General features: G+C 43.1%; 1 protein-coding gene across 1 annotated transcript in view; it reads left to right on the plus strand.

The window, feature by feature from the left end:
- Positions 1–14,095, plus strand: part of PSMD14 (proteasome 26S subunit, non-ATPase 14) — a 112,892-nt gene that overhangs the window by 54,820 nt on the left and 43,977 nt on the right. Inside the window, exon 6 of the mRNA XM_056536907.1 lies at positions 3,754–3,904. Within this exon, the coding sequence (XP_056392882.1) occupies positions 3,754–3,904 (151 nt within the window). The remainder of the gene's footprint in view (positions 1–3,753; positions 3,905–14,095) is intronic.

Consider the following 14,095-nt stretch of genomic DNA (forward strand, 5'->3'; position numbering starts at 1 on the left):
TAACGGCCTCCGGACAGGGTAGGGGGGGGGTGCGCGCGCGCGCGGGGCTGGGGCCGCGCGCGAGGCCAGTGGAGCTGGCCAATGCGCGCAGCCCCAGCTATCAGCGTGCTCGCTCTCGCCTGTCTGATTGACAGGCGCGAGCGAGCACCGCAGTGACTGGATTTCGACTCATTTGCCAGGCTGAAATGAGTCGAAATCCAGTAGTGACGTCACTGCAGAATGCATTCGGCCACTAGGAGGGCGACCCCTAGTGGCCGAATTTAAAAGTGATTTTAAACTTGTTTAAAATCACTTTTTTTAAAGTATATTAGAGATATGTTGTAGTACTTAAGTACTACAACATATCAATGTTTAGATTTCATGACAGTGCCCATTTAATAAATGTGATTTAACCCCTTCCCTAATAAGTCTGAATCACCCCCCTTTTCCCATTAAAAAAAATTATAATTTAATTAAGCATATGTAGTATCGCCGCGTGCGTAAATGTCCAAACTATAAAAATATATCATTAATTAAACCGCACGGTCAATGGCATATGGGCAAAAAAAATGCCAAAGTCCAAAATAGCGTATTTTTACACCTTAATTTTTTTTTATAAAAAGCGATCAAAAAGTCAGATCAAGACAAAAATGGTACCGATAAAAACTTCATATCACAGCGCAAATTATGAGCCCTGATACATACCCATACGCAGAAAAATAAGTTATAGGGGTGAGAAGAGGACATTTTTAAACGTATTAATTTTCCTGCATGTAGTTATGATTTTTTCCAGAAGTGCAACTAAATTGTAGGGTATTATTTTAATCATATGGACCTACAGAAAAAGATAAGGTGTCATTTTTAAAGAACAATGTACAGCGTAGAAACGGAAGCCCCCCAAAGTTCAATTTTGTCGCACAATGATTTTTTTTTCCCGTTTCGCCATAGATTTTTGAGTAAAATGACTGATGTCATTACAAAACAGAATCGGTGGCGCAAAAAAAGCCATCATATGGATTTTTAGGTGCAAAGGGTTAGGAGGAAAAAATGAAAGTGCAAAAACGGAAAACCGCTTTGTCCTTAAGGGGTTAAAGGGAAATTCAGTAAACAGATGATTTCTTCATGCTAGGAGTTGCAGTTTTGCAACTGCCGGAGGCAACTTGGTTGGGATCCAATGTATTGGGTGATCAAACTATTCCATCTAGTCTGCCGAGTACTGATGATTGTCTCAGGTATGAAGAGTAGACGTAAAGATAATGGCAGCTCAGCAAATCGTCTTGATTGGAAATATCCTGTGTCGTCACGGTTACAGACTACAAACAAACCCTGTGTAGTCTGGTCCTGTAGTTATGTATTGCTCCATTCCCCCTATTCTCTCCTTGATGACCTACAAGCAATAGAAGAGGGAGCAGATGTAATGAACTAATACATGACTGCAGGATCAGACTACACACAGACTTCTTTGTAGTTTGCAACCATGGCAACCCATAGCTCTGCAGATTTCCTGTCTGTTGTAAACAAGCAGAATAGATATTGGCCGCAAAGTTTTTAAGAATTGTTCCCCCTGTAGAACAATTTATAAACTTTAAACACTATTCCATAGAGCAGCTGCTCTGGGAAGAAATGGTGATGTTTCGCTAACATCTACATAGCCTTTAAGGGGAAGCCTATGCTTTAAATTGTTCCTGTCATTTTAACAAGTCAAACATGTCAAAAGTTTTTATCGTCTTGAGTGCTGAGACCCCTCCACGATCAGGAGAACGAGAGACTTAGGTTATGCTCACATGGTGGAATTCCGCAAAGACCTTCCACTGCAGCAGAGTCCCATTGATTTCAATAGGACTCTGCTGCACTGTGCGCACGATGGAATTTCCGCAGGCATCTCTGTGGCAGAAAAATCCTCATTTTGGCGTCTGCAGAAAGAATAGACTGATTTACTCTGCTGGTCCGCTCGGAAATGTATAGCCGTCTAGGAGATGGCGCATTTCCAAGCGGTCCTAGCGCCTGCCAGATTATTCAAATGTGTGGAATTTAGGCTGTTTTTTTCTGGGCAGACATTCCACACATTTTTGGCCGTGTGAATCCGGCCGCTGGGGACCCCCGTAATCTTGCATTCGGCAAGATTGAGCTGCGCTGCCAGCTCACAAACTGCCGGGTGCCGACCACAGGGCCAGAGTATCCTGACGTCAAGACTCCGCCCCCGTGTGCAGTCACCCCCCCGCTATGCAAATCTAGTGAAGGGGGCGTGATGGCCTTTGGATAGGGGATAAGATGTCTTAGGGCTGGAGTACCCCTTTAACCCTGCTCCTTCTCCTCATCAGGGGTAGTCTCAGCACTGACAGTAAAAACTTTTGATGTGTCTGTGACATGTTAAAAGCTTCTTTTTTGATTTATTATTATATAAAAGGTAAGTTCACTTAACAGTTAAAAAACAAATATTTTAAATTTTTTTGCATAACCCTAGTGCATAGATGGCAGCTGCAGTCTATAGCTTTCAGTGGGAGCTGGGAGTTGTAGTTCCTGACACTCCCACTCTGAGGGTATGTTCACATGGCAGTAAATCCGCACATCCGCACCAATTCTGTGTCCGCATTCATTTGGGTGGTTTCCGGCTTGTGCGGAATCTGTATGCTGAAATTCAGAAGTGTGAATGGGAGTGCCGAATCCCATACAAGTCTATGGGCTTTATGTTGAGGCGGAATCTGCATGTGGAAATTCTGCCATGTGAATAGACCCTAAGGTCACTTACAAGCAGGACAGGAATGGTATAGGTTTTTCCTGAAAAATCTTTTTGCTTTTCCAGATACCTATATAATACAAGAATCATATTTCTGTGTAATTCTGAGGGGCAAACATTTTTTTCCAAAGACACAGTTGAAGTTTTTACAGCAAAGTCGATAACATTGTCAATTTATTTTGGATTTTGACTTCCCTGGTTAAGTCTGTGAGGAAGATATACAGTACATCCCTGTCATGACTTTCTTTTTGTGCTGATTTTTTTTCTTTCAGCAGCACTAGAAAGATTGACATCACTGAGACTCTAAATTGCTGCTGATTTTCTGAAAATTCATAGCATTCCTTTCCTGTGTGCAGACAGCCTTAGTATTCTCGTGTTTTCCATTCCACAGACAGCCCCTATGTTGCTGTTCTTCACATACTCATATATACAGCTTTGTTTTTCTGTATTGCACATGAGAGGGTAGTTAAAAGATTTGCCATCATGGTTGGTCTTAATTGCTTTATTAGCAAACAGTCCTGTCTGGCGTACTGCACGCGGAAATACTGCAAATCATTTTCTAGGCAGCCTTAGTCTTTACCTCTCAACAGTTGTCATGTGCACGCTCAAAATTCTTTTACTGTGGAAAAAAACTTCAAAATTAATGTTAGCAAAAGGCTCAGCAGCTGAGCGGAACAGTGCAAATTGCTTTTTGACTGGGTTCCTAGTTGTACTGCTGGTTTAATTGATATTTAAAGAGAAGATATTTACTCAAGTGCTGAAAGGGTAAAAACTGGCTCAGGGAAGGTGTGGTAACAGGGTGAAATACTGAAAGCACGATCTACTATCGCTAATGTGTATCCCTTAATGATAGCACTCCTATGTCACACTTATTCATGTTCATGCTTTCACAATGATACTATGGTGAATGTTCCTAATGGTTCCTTCTTCACACCGTCGAATTTCCTGTTTCCAGTCCTAATTTATAACCTGTTAGTTTTAATGCTGCTTTTCATATCGTAACATGTTTGGGAGCCTGAGTCTTCTTCTCGTTCCAGGCCTGAGATGGTGGTTGGTTGGTACCACAGTCACCCTGGCTTTGGGTGCTGGCTCTCCGGAGTCGATATCAACACCCAGCAGAGCTTCGAAGCCTTGTCAGAAAGAGCCGTAGCCGTGGTAGTCGATCCCATTCAGAGTGTGAAAGGAAAGGTAAAGTACAAGCTGTCTCTTTATCAGCCCAGTTAGTCGGTGGGGTGGGGTTTTTGGGTAATAATTTTTTTTTTTTTTAAATAATAATAATAATTTTCTACTTTTTAGGTTCTTATATTTTCTTCTTTTTTTTTTCTTCCTCCTGCTTCACATTTTTCGTGCTTCGATATATAATTACTACATTGCTGTATTCCCCAGAGCCTTATTTGTCTGTGCCGGAGAGGGTTCGTGCTGCTTAAATCAGCCGTCTCCTACTCGCTTTTGGTTAATCGGTCCGTGATGACATGTAATTTTTTTATTTAAAAAAAAAAAGTGTGTGCATCCTTAAAGAACTGTTAAGGATTACAGAATCCTTTCCCAATCATATCGGGCTATATAGACCCCCCCTCCTTGTACACTTTAGTCAGGCACAACGCTTCACTATGAAGACTCTACACTGGTAGACAATTACGGTTTCCCCTGAGGACTGTGTCCCAAGCACCTCAGAAGGAGCCGACCAATGACTTCAATATGTCTGTTGCATCTGAAAAGAAATTAACTTGCAAAGCATATTGGGTTGTAGTTGTCCTTTGTTTAAATCTCTTTTGTTCTTGTTTGGTTTCTTTCTTTCTTTCTTTTTTTTTCTTTTACTTCGCTTCAGCCCCATATGCCATTTTCCTATTTCCTGCCTCGTGACAGCAGGGTGCAGGTCTATTATCACCTTCACAGAGCTGTCTGCAAATGTGAGAGGCAATTCGATTTTGCTCAGCCACAGGGAGAGTGGATTAGAAAAACTCAAAAGCTCCAGAAATTGGCTTGAATGGTTTACTGCTTTAAAATACTGCTGAGGTGTCTTGTTGGAACATGTCACTTCCATTGTAATGTAAAATAATAGATATGATAAAGTGATCGCAATGCATTATTATAGAAGTTTGCCTTCCTCTTAAAATAGCCCATCATTATGTATCTCGCTAAACATTGCCCGCCACCGCGCAAGCACCAACGCTTTTCTGGATTTTGGTGGGGGAGAAAGGTAAAGGATACGTGGAAGAGTTTCATTGGTGTATTTCACCGGGGGGGATGAAAAAACATATATATTACAGGTTGACTTAAGTTTTAATTGCTGTGAATGGAGTTTATGACACAAGAAGTAATTGCTATTGTGGGTTGGGGGGGTGGAGGTGTGGAGGGGGGGGGGCATAGACAGAAAATCTTGCATGGCTGCTCCCTTAATTAACTAAGTAATTGGTTTAATTAGGAAACATATTGGATCGCTGTCTGGGGTCATATAGGGCGGAATAATATTTAAGAATTGTTTGGCATCCCCTATAGAATTAGAGTCCCTTATGCTGAAAGTGATGAATTTGTGAATTCTTACATGAGCAGGATAGAAAATAGAAAAGTGGTGGAATAATGAATTATATTCTAACGATAAGCTTTATGCAGGGGGTGGTTTCCTTGAATTGATGCATTTATTTTAAATTACTAAAATTACTATTGATAGATCAACATGCGATAGATAGATAGATATGAGAAAGATAAATAGATATGAGTAAGATGGATAGATATGAGATGGATAGATATGAGATGGATAGATAGGAGATGGATAGATAGGAGATGGATAGATAGGAGATGGATAGATAGGAGATGGATAGATAGGAGATGGATAGATAGGAGATGGATAGATAGGAGATGGATAGATAGGAGATGGATAGATAGGAGATGGATAGATAGGAGATGGATAGATAGGAGATGGATAGATAGGAGATGGATAGATAGGAGATGGATAGATAGGAGATGGATAGATAGGAGATGGATAGATAGGAGATGGATAGATAGGAGATGGATAGATAGGAGATGGATAGATAGGAGATGGATAGATAGGAGATGGATAGATAGGAGATGGAGAGATAGGAGATGGATAGATAGGAGATGGAGAGATAGGAGATAGATGGATAGATAGGAGATAGATGGATAGATAGGAGATAGATGGATAGATAGGAGATAGATAGATAGATAGATAGATAGGAGATAGATAGATAGATAGATAGGAGATAGATAGATAGGAGATAGATAGATAGATAGATAGATAGGAGATAGATAGATAGATAGATAGATATGAGATAGATATGAGATAGATAGATATGAGATAGATAGATAGATAGATAGATATGAGATAGATAGATAGATAGATATGAGATAGATAGATAGATAGATATGAGATAGATAGATAGATAGATAGATAGATATGAGATAGATAGGGAAAGAGAGAGAGAGAGATGGGAGATTATGGGTAGATAAGAAAGAGAGAGAAAAGATATGAGAGAGATCAGTGGTCTCAAACTGTGCCCCTCCAGATTTTGCAATACTTTAACTCCCTGCATGCCCGGACAGCCGTTGGCTAAAACATAGGTATACCTCAACTATGAGAGACAGAATGAGAAAAAAAAATCATAAAATCACATTGTCTGATTTTTTAAGAATTTATTTGCAAATTATGGTGGAAAATAAGTATTTGGTCACCTACAAACAAGCAAGATTTCTGGCTCTCACAGACCTGTAACTTCTTCTGTAAGAGTCTCCTCTGTCCTCCACTCATCACCTGTATTAATGGCTCCTGTTTGAACTGATCAGTATAAAAGACACCTGTCCACAACCTCAAACAGTCACTATCCAAACTCTACTATGGCCAAAATTGACAAAATTGTAGACCTGCACCAGGCTGGGAAGACTGAATCTGCAATAGGCAAGCAGCTTGGTGTGAAGGAATCAACTGTGGGAGGAATTATTAGAAAATGGAAGACCTAAAAGACCACTGATAATCTCCCTCGATCTGGGGCTCCACGCAAGATCTCATTCTGTGGTGTCAAAATGATCACAAGAAAGGTGAGCAAAAATCCCAGAACCACATGGGGGGACCTAGTGAATGACCTGCAGAGAGCTGGGACCAAAGTAACAAAGGCTACCATCAGTAACACACTACGCCGCCCGCCAGGGACTCAAATCATGCAGTGCCAGACATGTCCCCCTGCTTAAGCCAGTTCATGTCCTGGTCCGTCTGAAGTTAGCTAGAGAGCATTTGGATGATCCAGAAGAGGATTGGGAGAATGTCATATGGTCAGATAAAACCAAAGTAGAACTTTTTGGTAAAAACTCAACTCTGAGAAAGAATGCTGAGTTGCATCCAAAAAAACATCATACCTGCTATGAAGCATGGGGGTGGAAACATCATGCTTTTGGGCAGTTTTTCTGCTAAGGGATCAGGATGACTGATCTGTGTAAAGGAAAGAATGAATGGGGCCATGTATTGTGAGATTTTGAGTGAAAGCCTCCCTCCATCAGCAAGGGCATTGAAGATGAAATGTGGCTGGGTCTTTCAGCATGACAATGATCCCAAACACACTGCCCAGGTAACAAAGGAATGGCTTCATAAGAAGCATTTCAAGGTCCTGGAGTGGCCTAGCCAATCTCCAGATCTCAACCCCATAGAAAACCTTTGGAGGTAGTTGAAAGTCCGTGTTGTCCTGCGACAGCCCCAAAACATCACTGCTCAAGAGGAGATCTGCATGGAGGAATGGGCCGAAATACCAGCAACAATGTGTGAAAACCTTGTGAAGACTTACAGAAAACGTTTGACCTCTGTCATTGCCAACAAAGGGTATATAACAGGGGTGTGGAAATTTAATAAAAAACTACTTGTCCACGGGACTAAAACGGAGCAAAATCTACTTGTCCCTCATGACGATCCACTTGTCCGGGCCAACTTTCGCTTTAACACTCTTGTTTTTTTCCTCCTCGCCCTATAATAGCCATAACGACCTACTATAATTATACCTTTTCATTTTTCCATAACATATTCTCCGAACCAAAATATATAATCGGTGAAGTGAAATTGAAATAGTAAAAGATCATTTTGCAAACTTGGTGGGGTTTTTTTCTACGCCATTTACCTTGTGGTTGAACTAACATGTTGTTTTGATACTTTAGGTCGCCTGATTACAGCAATACCAGATTTGTATAGTTTCCGTCATGTTTTACTAATTTAAAAAAAATTCTAAACTTTTTTTAATTTTTTTTAATTGCCATTTTTTGACCCCTGCAGCTTGTTATAATTTTTTTTTTTTTGCATACCAGGCTGTATGAGGGATTTTTTGCGCTGTAATCTTTTTTTTTTTTTTTTTTTTTTTTTTTTTTTTTTTTTGTATCGGTACCATTTTGGTATTGATCTGACTTTTTAATCGCTTGTTAAAGGGTTACTCCGGTGAAAACCTTTTTTCTTTTAAATCAACTGGTGGCAGAAAGTTAAACATATTTGTAAATTACTTCTATTAAAAAATCTTAATCCTTCCTGTACTTATTAGCTGCTGAATACTACAAAGGAAATTCTTTTCTTTTGGAATGCTCTCTGATGACATCACGAGCACAGTTCTCTCTGCTGACGTTATTATAATAATAATAATGCTTATTGTTGTCCTTAGTGGGATTTGAACCCAAGTCCCCAGCACTGCAAGGCAGCAGTGCTAACCACTGAGCCACCATGCTGCCCTTAGCATATGTCTGCTATGCATGGTTGCGAAAATGGACAGAGATGTCAGCAGAGAGCACTGTGCTCGTGATGTCATCAGTGTTCCAAAAAGAAAGGAATTTTCTCTGTAGCATTCAGCAGCTAATAAGTACTGGGAGGATTAAGATTTTTTAATAGAAGTAATTTACAAATATGTTTAACTTTCTGCCACCAGTTGATTTAAAAGAAAAAAGGTTTTCACCGGAGTACCCCTTTAACTCTTTTTCTGGGATATTATAAAAATAGCAATTCTGTGGTGTTGTTTTTTTTTTTTTTTTTTTTACATTTACGTCATTTAATGTATGGGAAACATCATGTTATATTTTAATAGTTCCTACTATTACGCACTCAGCGATACTAAATATGTTTATTGTTATTATGTTTACATGTTTTTATATAGGAAATGGGGGTGATTTGAACTTTTAACATGGAAGGGGTTAATGTGTGTCTTTTAAACTTTTATTACATTTTTTTTTTTTTTTTTACACTTTATTAGACTTTTAGGAGGAATCATTAGATTCCTCATACAGATCAACAGAGTTCTATTGAACTCCATTGATCTGTGTGCTCTGCGCTCCATTGATAGAGCCTAGTCCAGCCAGGCTCTATCAATGACAGAACCACGGGACAGCAGGGAACAGAGGAAAGCCCTCCGGCTACCTCTATAGTGTATCGCCCCCACTCGATCGCACTGCCGGGGGGGTTGTCGATCCACCCCACTAGCCCACCAGGGAGCATTTACATGTTCCTTTAGATGCCATCTCAGCGGCCATCTAAAGGGTTAATAACCTCTGGCTATTAGCGGCGGCCCCCGGCTACTGTCATCAGCTGGGAGCGGCAGAGTATGGAGTGCCCAGGAGTCGGGAGCGGCTCCATACAGACTACTGAGCACCTCCGCGCTTGTCTGGTCCGGAAAAATTCACCTGCACGGTGCCGGGCGTCTGGCGATAGGAATTCCACATCCCTGTATAAGGCTGGGTTCACATCACGTTTTCTCCCATACGGGAGCGTATACGGCAGGAGGGAGCTTAAACCTGGCGCTCCCGTATGCCTTTCTATGCGCTACCGTATGTAATTCATTTTAATGAGCCGGCCGGAGTGAAACGTTCGGTCGGCTCATTTTTGCGCTGTATGCGCTTTTACAACCGTACCTAAAACCGTGGTTGACCACAGTATTAGGTCCGGGGGAAAAGCGCATACAGCGCAAAAATAAGCTGACTGGACCGAACGTGTCACTCCGGTCGGCTCATTTAAATGAATTACATACGGGAGCGCATAGAAAGGCATACAGGAGCGCCAGGTTTCAGCTCTCTCCTGCCGTATGCGCTCCCGTATGGGAGAAAACGTGATGTGAACCCAGCCTAACAAAGTATTGAGATAAACTTTTGTTATTGACCAAATACCTATTTTCCACCATAATTTACAAATTCTTTAAAAATCCGACAATGTGATTTTATGGATTTTTTTTCTCTTTCTGTCTCTCATAGTTGAGGTATACCTATGATGACAATTACAGCCTCTCTCATCTTTTTAAGTGGGAGAACTTGCACAATTGGTGGCTGACTAAATATTTTTGCACCACTGTACAGTGGTCCCTCAACATACGATGGTAATTCGTTCCAAACGACCCATCGTTTGTCGAATCCATCGTATGTTGAGGGATCCATGCAATGTAAAGTATAGGAAGCTGTACTCACCTGTCCCCGCCGCTCCGGACCAGGTCCTCACCGCTCCCGATGCTGTCCAAGGGGCTCCGGATGCTGTCCCGCTGCTCCGGTGTCTTCTTCGCGATCCTCCGGCTTCTTCCGCATCTTCTGCAGGGTCCGGGCCTCGCTTTCTGGTGACGTTATTACACTGCTGCGCCGGCGCGGCGTGCATAGTGACGTAATAACAACGCCAGAAAGCGAGGCCCGGACAAGATGCAGAAGACGCCGGAGGATCGCGAAGTGGACCCGGAGCAGCGGGGATAAGTAAGCGAACCTGCCCGGGATGCTTAAACTGCTATCCGACAGCAGCTTAAGCATTTTGCGCTGTCGAATAGCAGTTAATGCGATGGCCCCGACATATAAAAGCACCGTATGTCGATGCTGACATGGACATGCGATGGCCTCTGAGAGGCCATCGTATGTCGATTTTATCATATGTCGGGGCCATCACACTTCGGGGGGGTTACTGTATATGTTAAACAAGTGCTGAGAACAGATTACAGACTTACATTATTAACAAAAGAAACAAAAAAAATAAAACTTTGCAATTTATAGGTTTTTGCTGGACACTGTAGCACAGACTGCTATGCTATGCTATCCATCAAAAAATAAAAAAAGGGAAAAAAAGTAAACACCTAGCCTTATACCTATGGTCAGCTTCAGAATACACTGATTTATATTAGGATAGAGAGATGTTTAGAGAGGTATTGTGATAAGCAGGCGAGATGGATACGAGGGACTCTGACTACGAGACAATTTTGTATTGTAGAAAGTAGGGATCGACCGATTATCGGTTTGGCCGATATTCAAGATTTTTTACGTTATTGATATCAGCAATTACCTTGCCGATAATCCGATAATGTCCTGCCTGCAACCGCCCCCCCCCCCCCCACTGCACCACACGCCGCCCCCATTGCCTCCCCTATCCCCGGTTTTATATAATTACCTGTTCCCGGGGTCTGGGGCCCGTGCTACTTCTGGCTCCTGCTGCTCCCTGCGTTAGGCTGCGCAGCGCAGTGACGTCCTCAACGTGACGTCACAGTCAGTGCGCACAGTGACAGCTCAGGACGGGAGCCAGAAGTAAAGCGGACCCCGGGAACAGGTAATTATAAAACCGGGGATAGGATGGGCAGTGGGGGTGGTGTGCGGTGCGGGGATAGGGGGGGATGGCTGGGGGCAGCGGCAGTGGTTGGGAGGACCCCCGGACAGGCAGGGGGAGAGAAGCGGGTGGCGGCGCTGGTCTCTGATTCAGCCAAAGCAAAGCGCCCGCTTTAAATCAATCATCTGCAGCGGCTTCTTGGGGGGTGGAGAAATAGCCGATAACATACCGGAATAATGGTATAAGTTATCGGCCTGAAAGGCCACAGATTATCGGTGTCGGCCCTAAAAAAACGATATCGGTCGATCCCTAGTAGAAAGGAACCAGCAGTAGAGTGTATCAGACTGCGATCTAGGACAGTGGATGGGCGATGGAGTTAACTAGTCTAGATCACGATAAATGTAAATCCTTAAAGACAAAGAATTGAGTTTTAAAAAGTCCAGTAGAGATTGAATGGATAGATCGTAATATTTTCGTAGAGATAAAAAAAAAAATGGTTTTTATTTTATTTTATTTCTACATTTGTTTATCAAAAATGTTTTTTTTCTTTTTTTTTTTCTTTTTTTTTGGGGGGAAGTTCAAAGGAATGTTTCATGAAAGATATTTTTGCTGCTTTTTTTTTATTTTTATTGTGCCCTATATTACTGCTTTTTCTTAGCAGCTTTGAAGGGGTTAACTCCCCCCCCCCCCCCCCCCGACTGCCACTTATAGGTATTTCCAAGTTGTTTAGTAAATAGAGCTCTAGCGATGAATCCTCCCAGGAAGCGGTGAGAAAATGCACATACTCCAAGGAATCTGTTTTCTGCAGCTAAAATTGACATTGTATAAATAATTTCAGTGCGCCTTAACTTTGAGCACACAATCACATCATTTCAGCGAGATTCCTTTGGCATCAGTCAGTTTCATTTGTTTGTGCATTCCAGCGAAAATGGCATAAAAAGTCTGATTTCTCTGAATTTTTTATGCTGAGGGGCTTGTAAGAGACGGGGGAGGATGTTTTTATTTTTTTTATTTTTTTTTACTGGTGACAGCCTGACAGCGCACGGCAGCAGAGGTAACGTACCCAGAGCTGCGCTCGCTGGGTCACATGTCCACCATAAATGTTTAAATATCCTGCAAGTTGAGCAAGGAGCTGATAGCTGATCTGTTGCAGGTGATAAAAGATGTTTAGATGGGACATTAGTTGTTGTTGTTTTTTTTTTTCTTCTTTTTCCCACACCTGGCATATCAACAATGCTCGTGTGATCACAGAATACATTACGATAACATGGTTGACTTAGGATCACATCAGTGTGTGCAGGTTCCTTAACCCCTACAGGACCCATGACGTAACGGTACGTCCCGACACCCTGGGTCTTAAGGACCAGGGACGTACATTTACGTCATGGGCAGTTTTAGTCCCCGCCGTGCGCCGGGCGGGGATCGGAGCGGGATGGCTGCTGAAATCATTCAGCAGGCATCCCGTGCAAATGACCAGGGGGGTCATCAGACCCCCCCATGTCGGCGATCGCGGCAAATCGCAAGTGAATTCACACTTGCGATTTGCGCGATTCCGGGTCATTACGGGTCTATAGTGACCCGGTGACCCGCAATGTAAGGGGGATCGCGGGTGTCTAAGACACCCACGATCCCCCTGAAGCGATAGGAGTGAGGTGGCACGGGTGCCACCCCTCCTATCCCTGCTATTGGTGGTCTAGACGCGACCACCAATAGCAGATCGGGGGCGGGGGGGTTTACTTTCGTTTTCCCCGTCCTGCCCTCCCACAATAGGCGGGGCAGGACGGGGAAACGACGGGGACCGGCGCCGAAGATCCACTTACCGATCCGGGCGGGCGTCGGAGGCTGCAGGCGACGGAGATCGGCGGGCGGCGATGACGTGCGGCTGGATCCGACGGAAGCCGGTGAGTTGCCTAGCAACATCTGGAGGGTACAGTTTGAGACCATTATACAGTGGTCTCTAACTGTAGCCCTCCAGATGTTGCAAAACTACAACTCCCAGCATGCCCAGACTGCTGTTTGGGCATGCTGGAATATGTAGTTTTGCAACAGCTGGAGGGCTACAGTTTGAGACCACTATATAGTGGTCCCTAAACTGTAGCCCTCCAGATCTTGCAAAACTACAACTCCTAGCATGCTCAAACAACTGTTTGCTGTCAGGGCATGCTGGGAATTGTAGTTTTGCAACAGCTGGAGGTCCACAGTTTGGAGATCACTTTGCAGTGGTCTCTAAAACTGTAGTCCAACAGATGCAAAACTGCAAATCCCAGCATGTCCAAACAGCAATCAGCTGTCTCGGCATGCTGGGAGTTGTAGTTGCGTACCTCCAGCTATTGCATAACTACATCTCCCAGCATGCCCTTCGGCGATCAGTACATGCTGGGAGTTGTAGTTTTGCAACAGCTGGAGGCACACTGGTTAGAAAATACTGAGTTAGGTAACAGAACCTAACTGAAGGTTTTCCAACCAGTGTGCCTCCAGCTGTTGCAAAAGTACAACTCCCAGCATGCACGGTCTGTCAGTACATGCTGGGAGTTGTAGTTTTGGAACAGCTGGAGGTTTGCCCCCCCCCCCCCATGTGAACGTACAGGGTACATTCACACGGGCAGGCTTACAGTAAGTTTCCTGCTCCAAGTTTGGGCTGCGGCAAATTTTTCGCCGTATCTCAAACTTCTAGCGAGAAACTCACCGTAACCCGCCAGTGCGAATGTACCCTAAAAACACTACACTACCACATAATAAAGAGTAAAACACTACATATACATCCCCTTACACTGTCCCCCCAATAAAAATGAAAAACGTATTGTATGGCAGTGTTTCCAAAATGGAGCCTCCAGCTGTTGCAA

The sequence above is a fragment of the Hyla sarda genome, chromosome 8 (genome assembly GCF_029499605.1).
Source record: "Hyla sarda isolate aHylSar1 chromosome 8, aHylSar1.hap1, whole genome shotgun sequence".
Classification (NCBI taxonomy): domain Eukaryota; kingdom Metazoa; phylum Chordata; class Amphibia; order Anura; family Hylidae; genus Hyla; species Hyla sarda.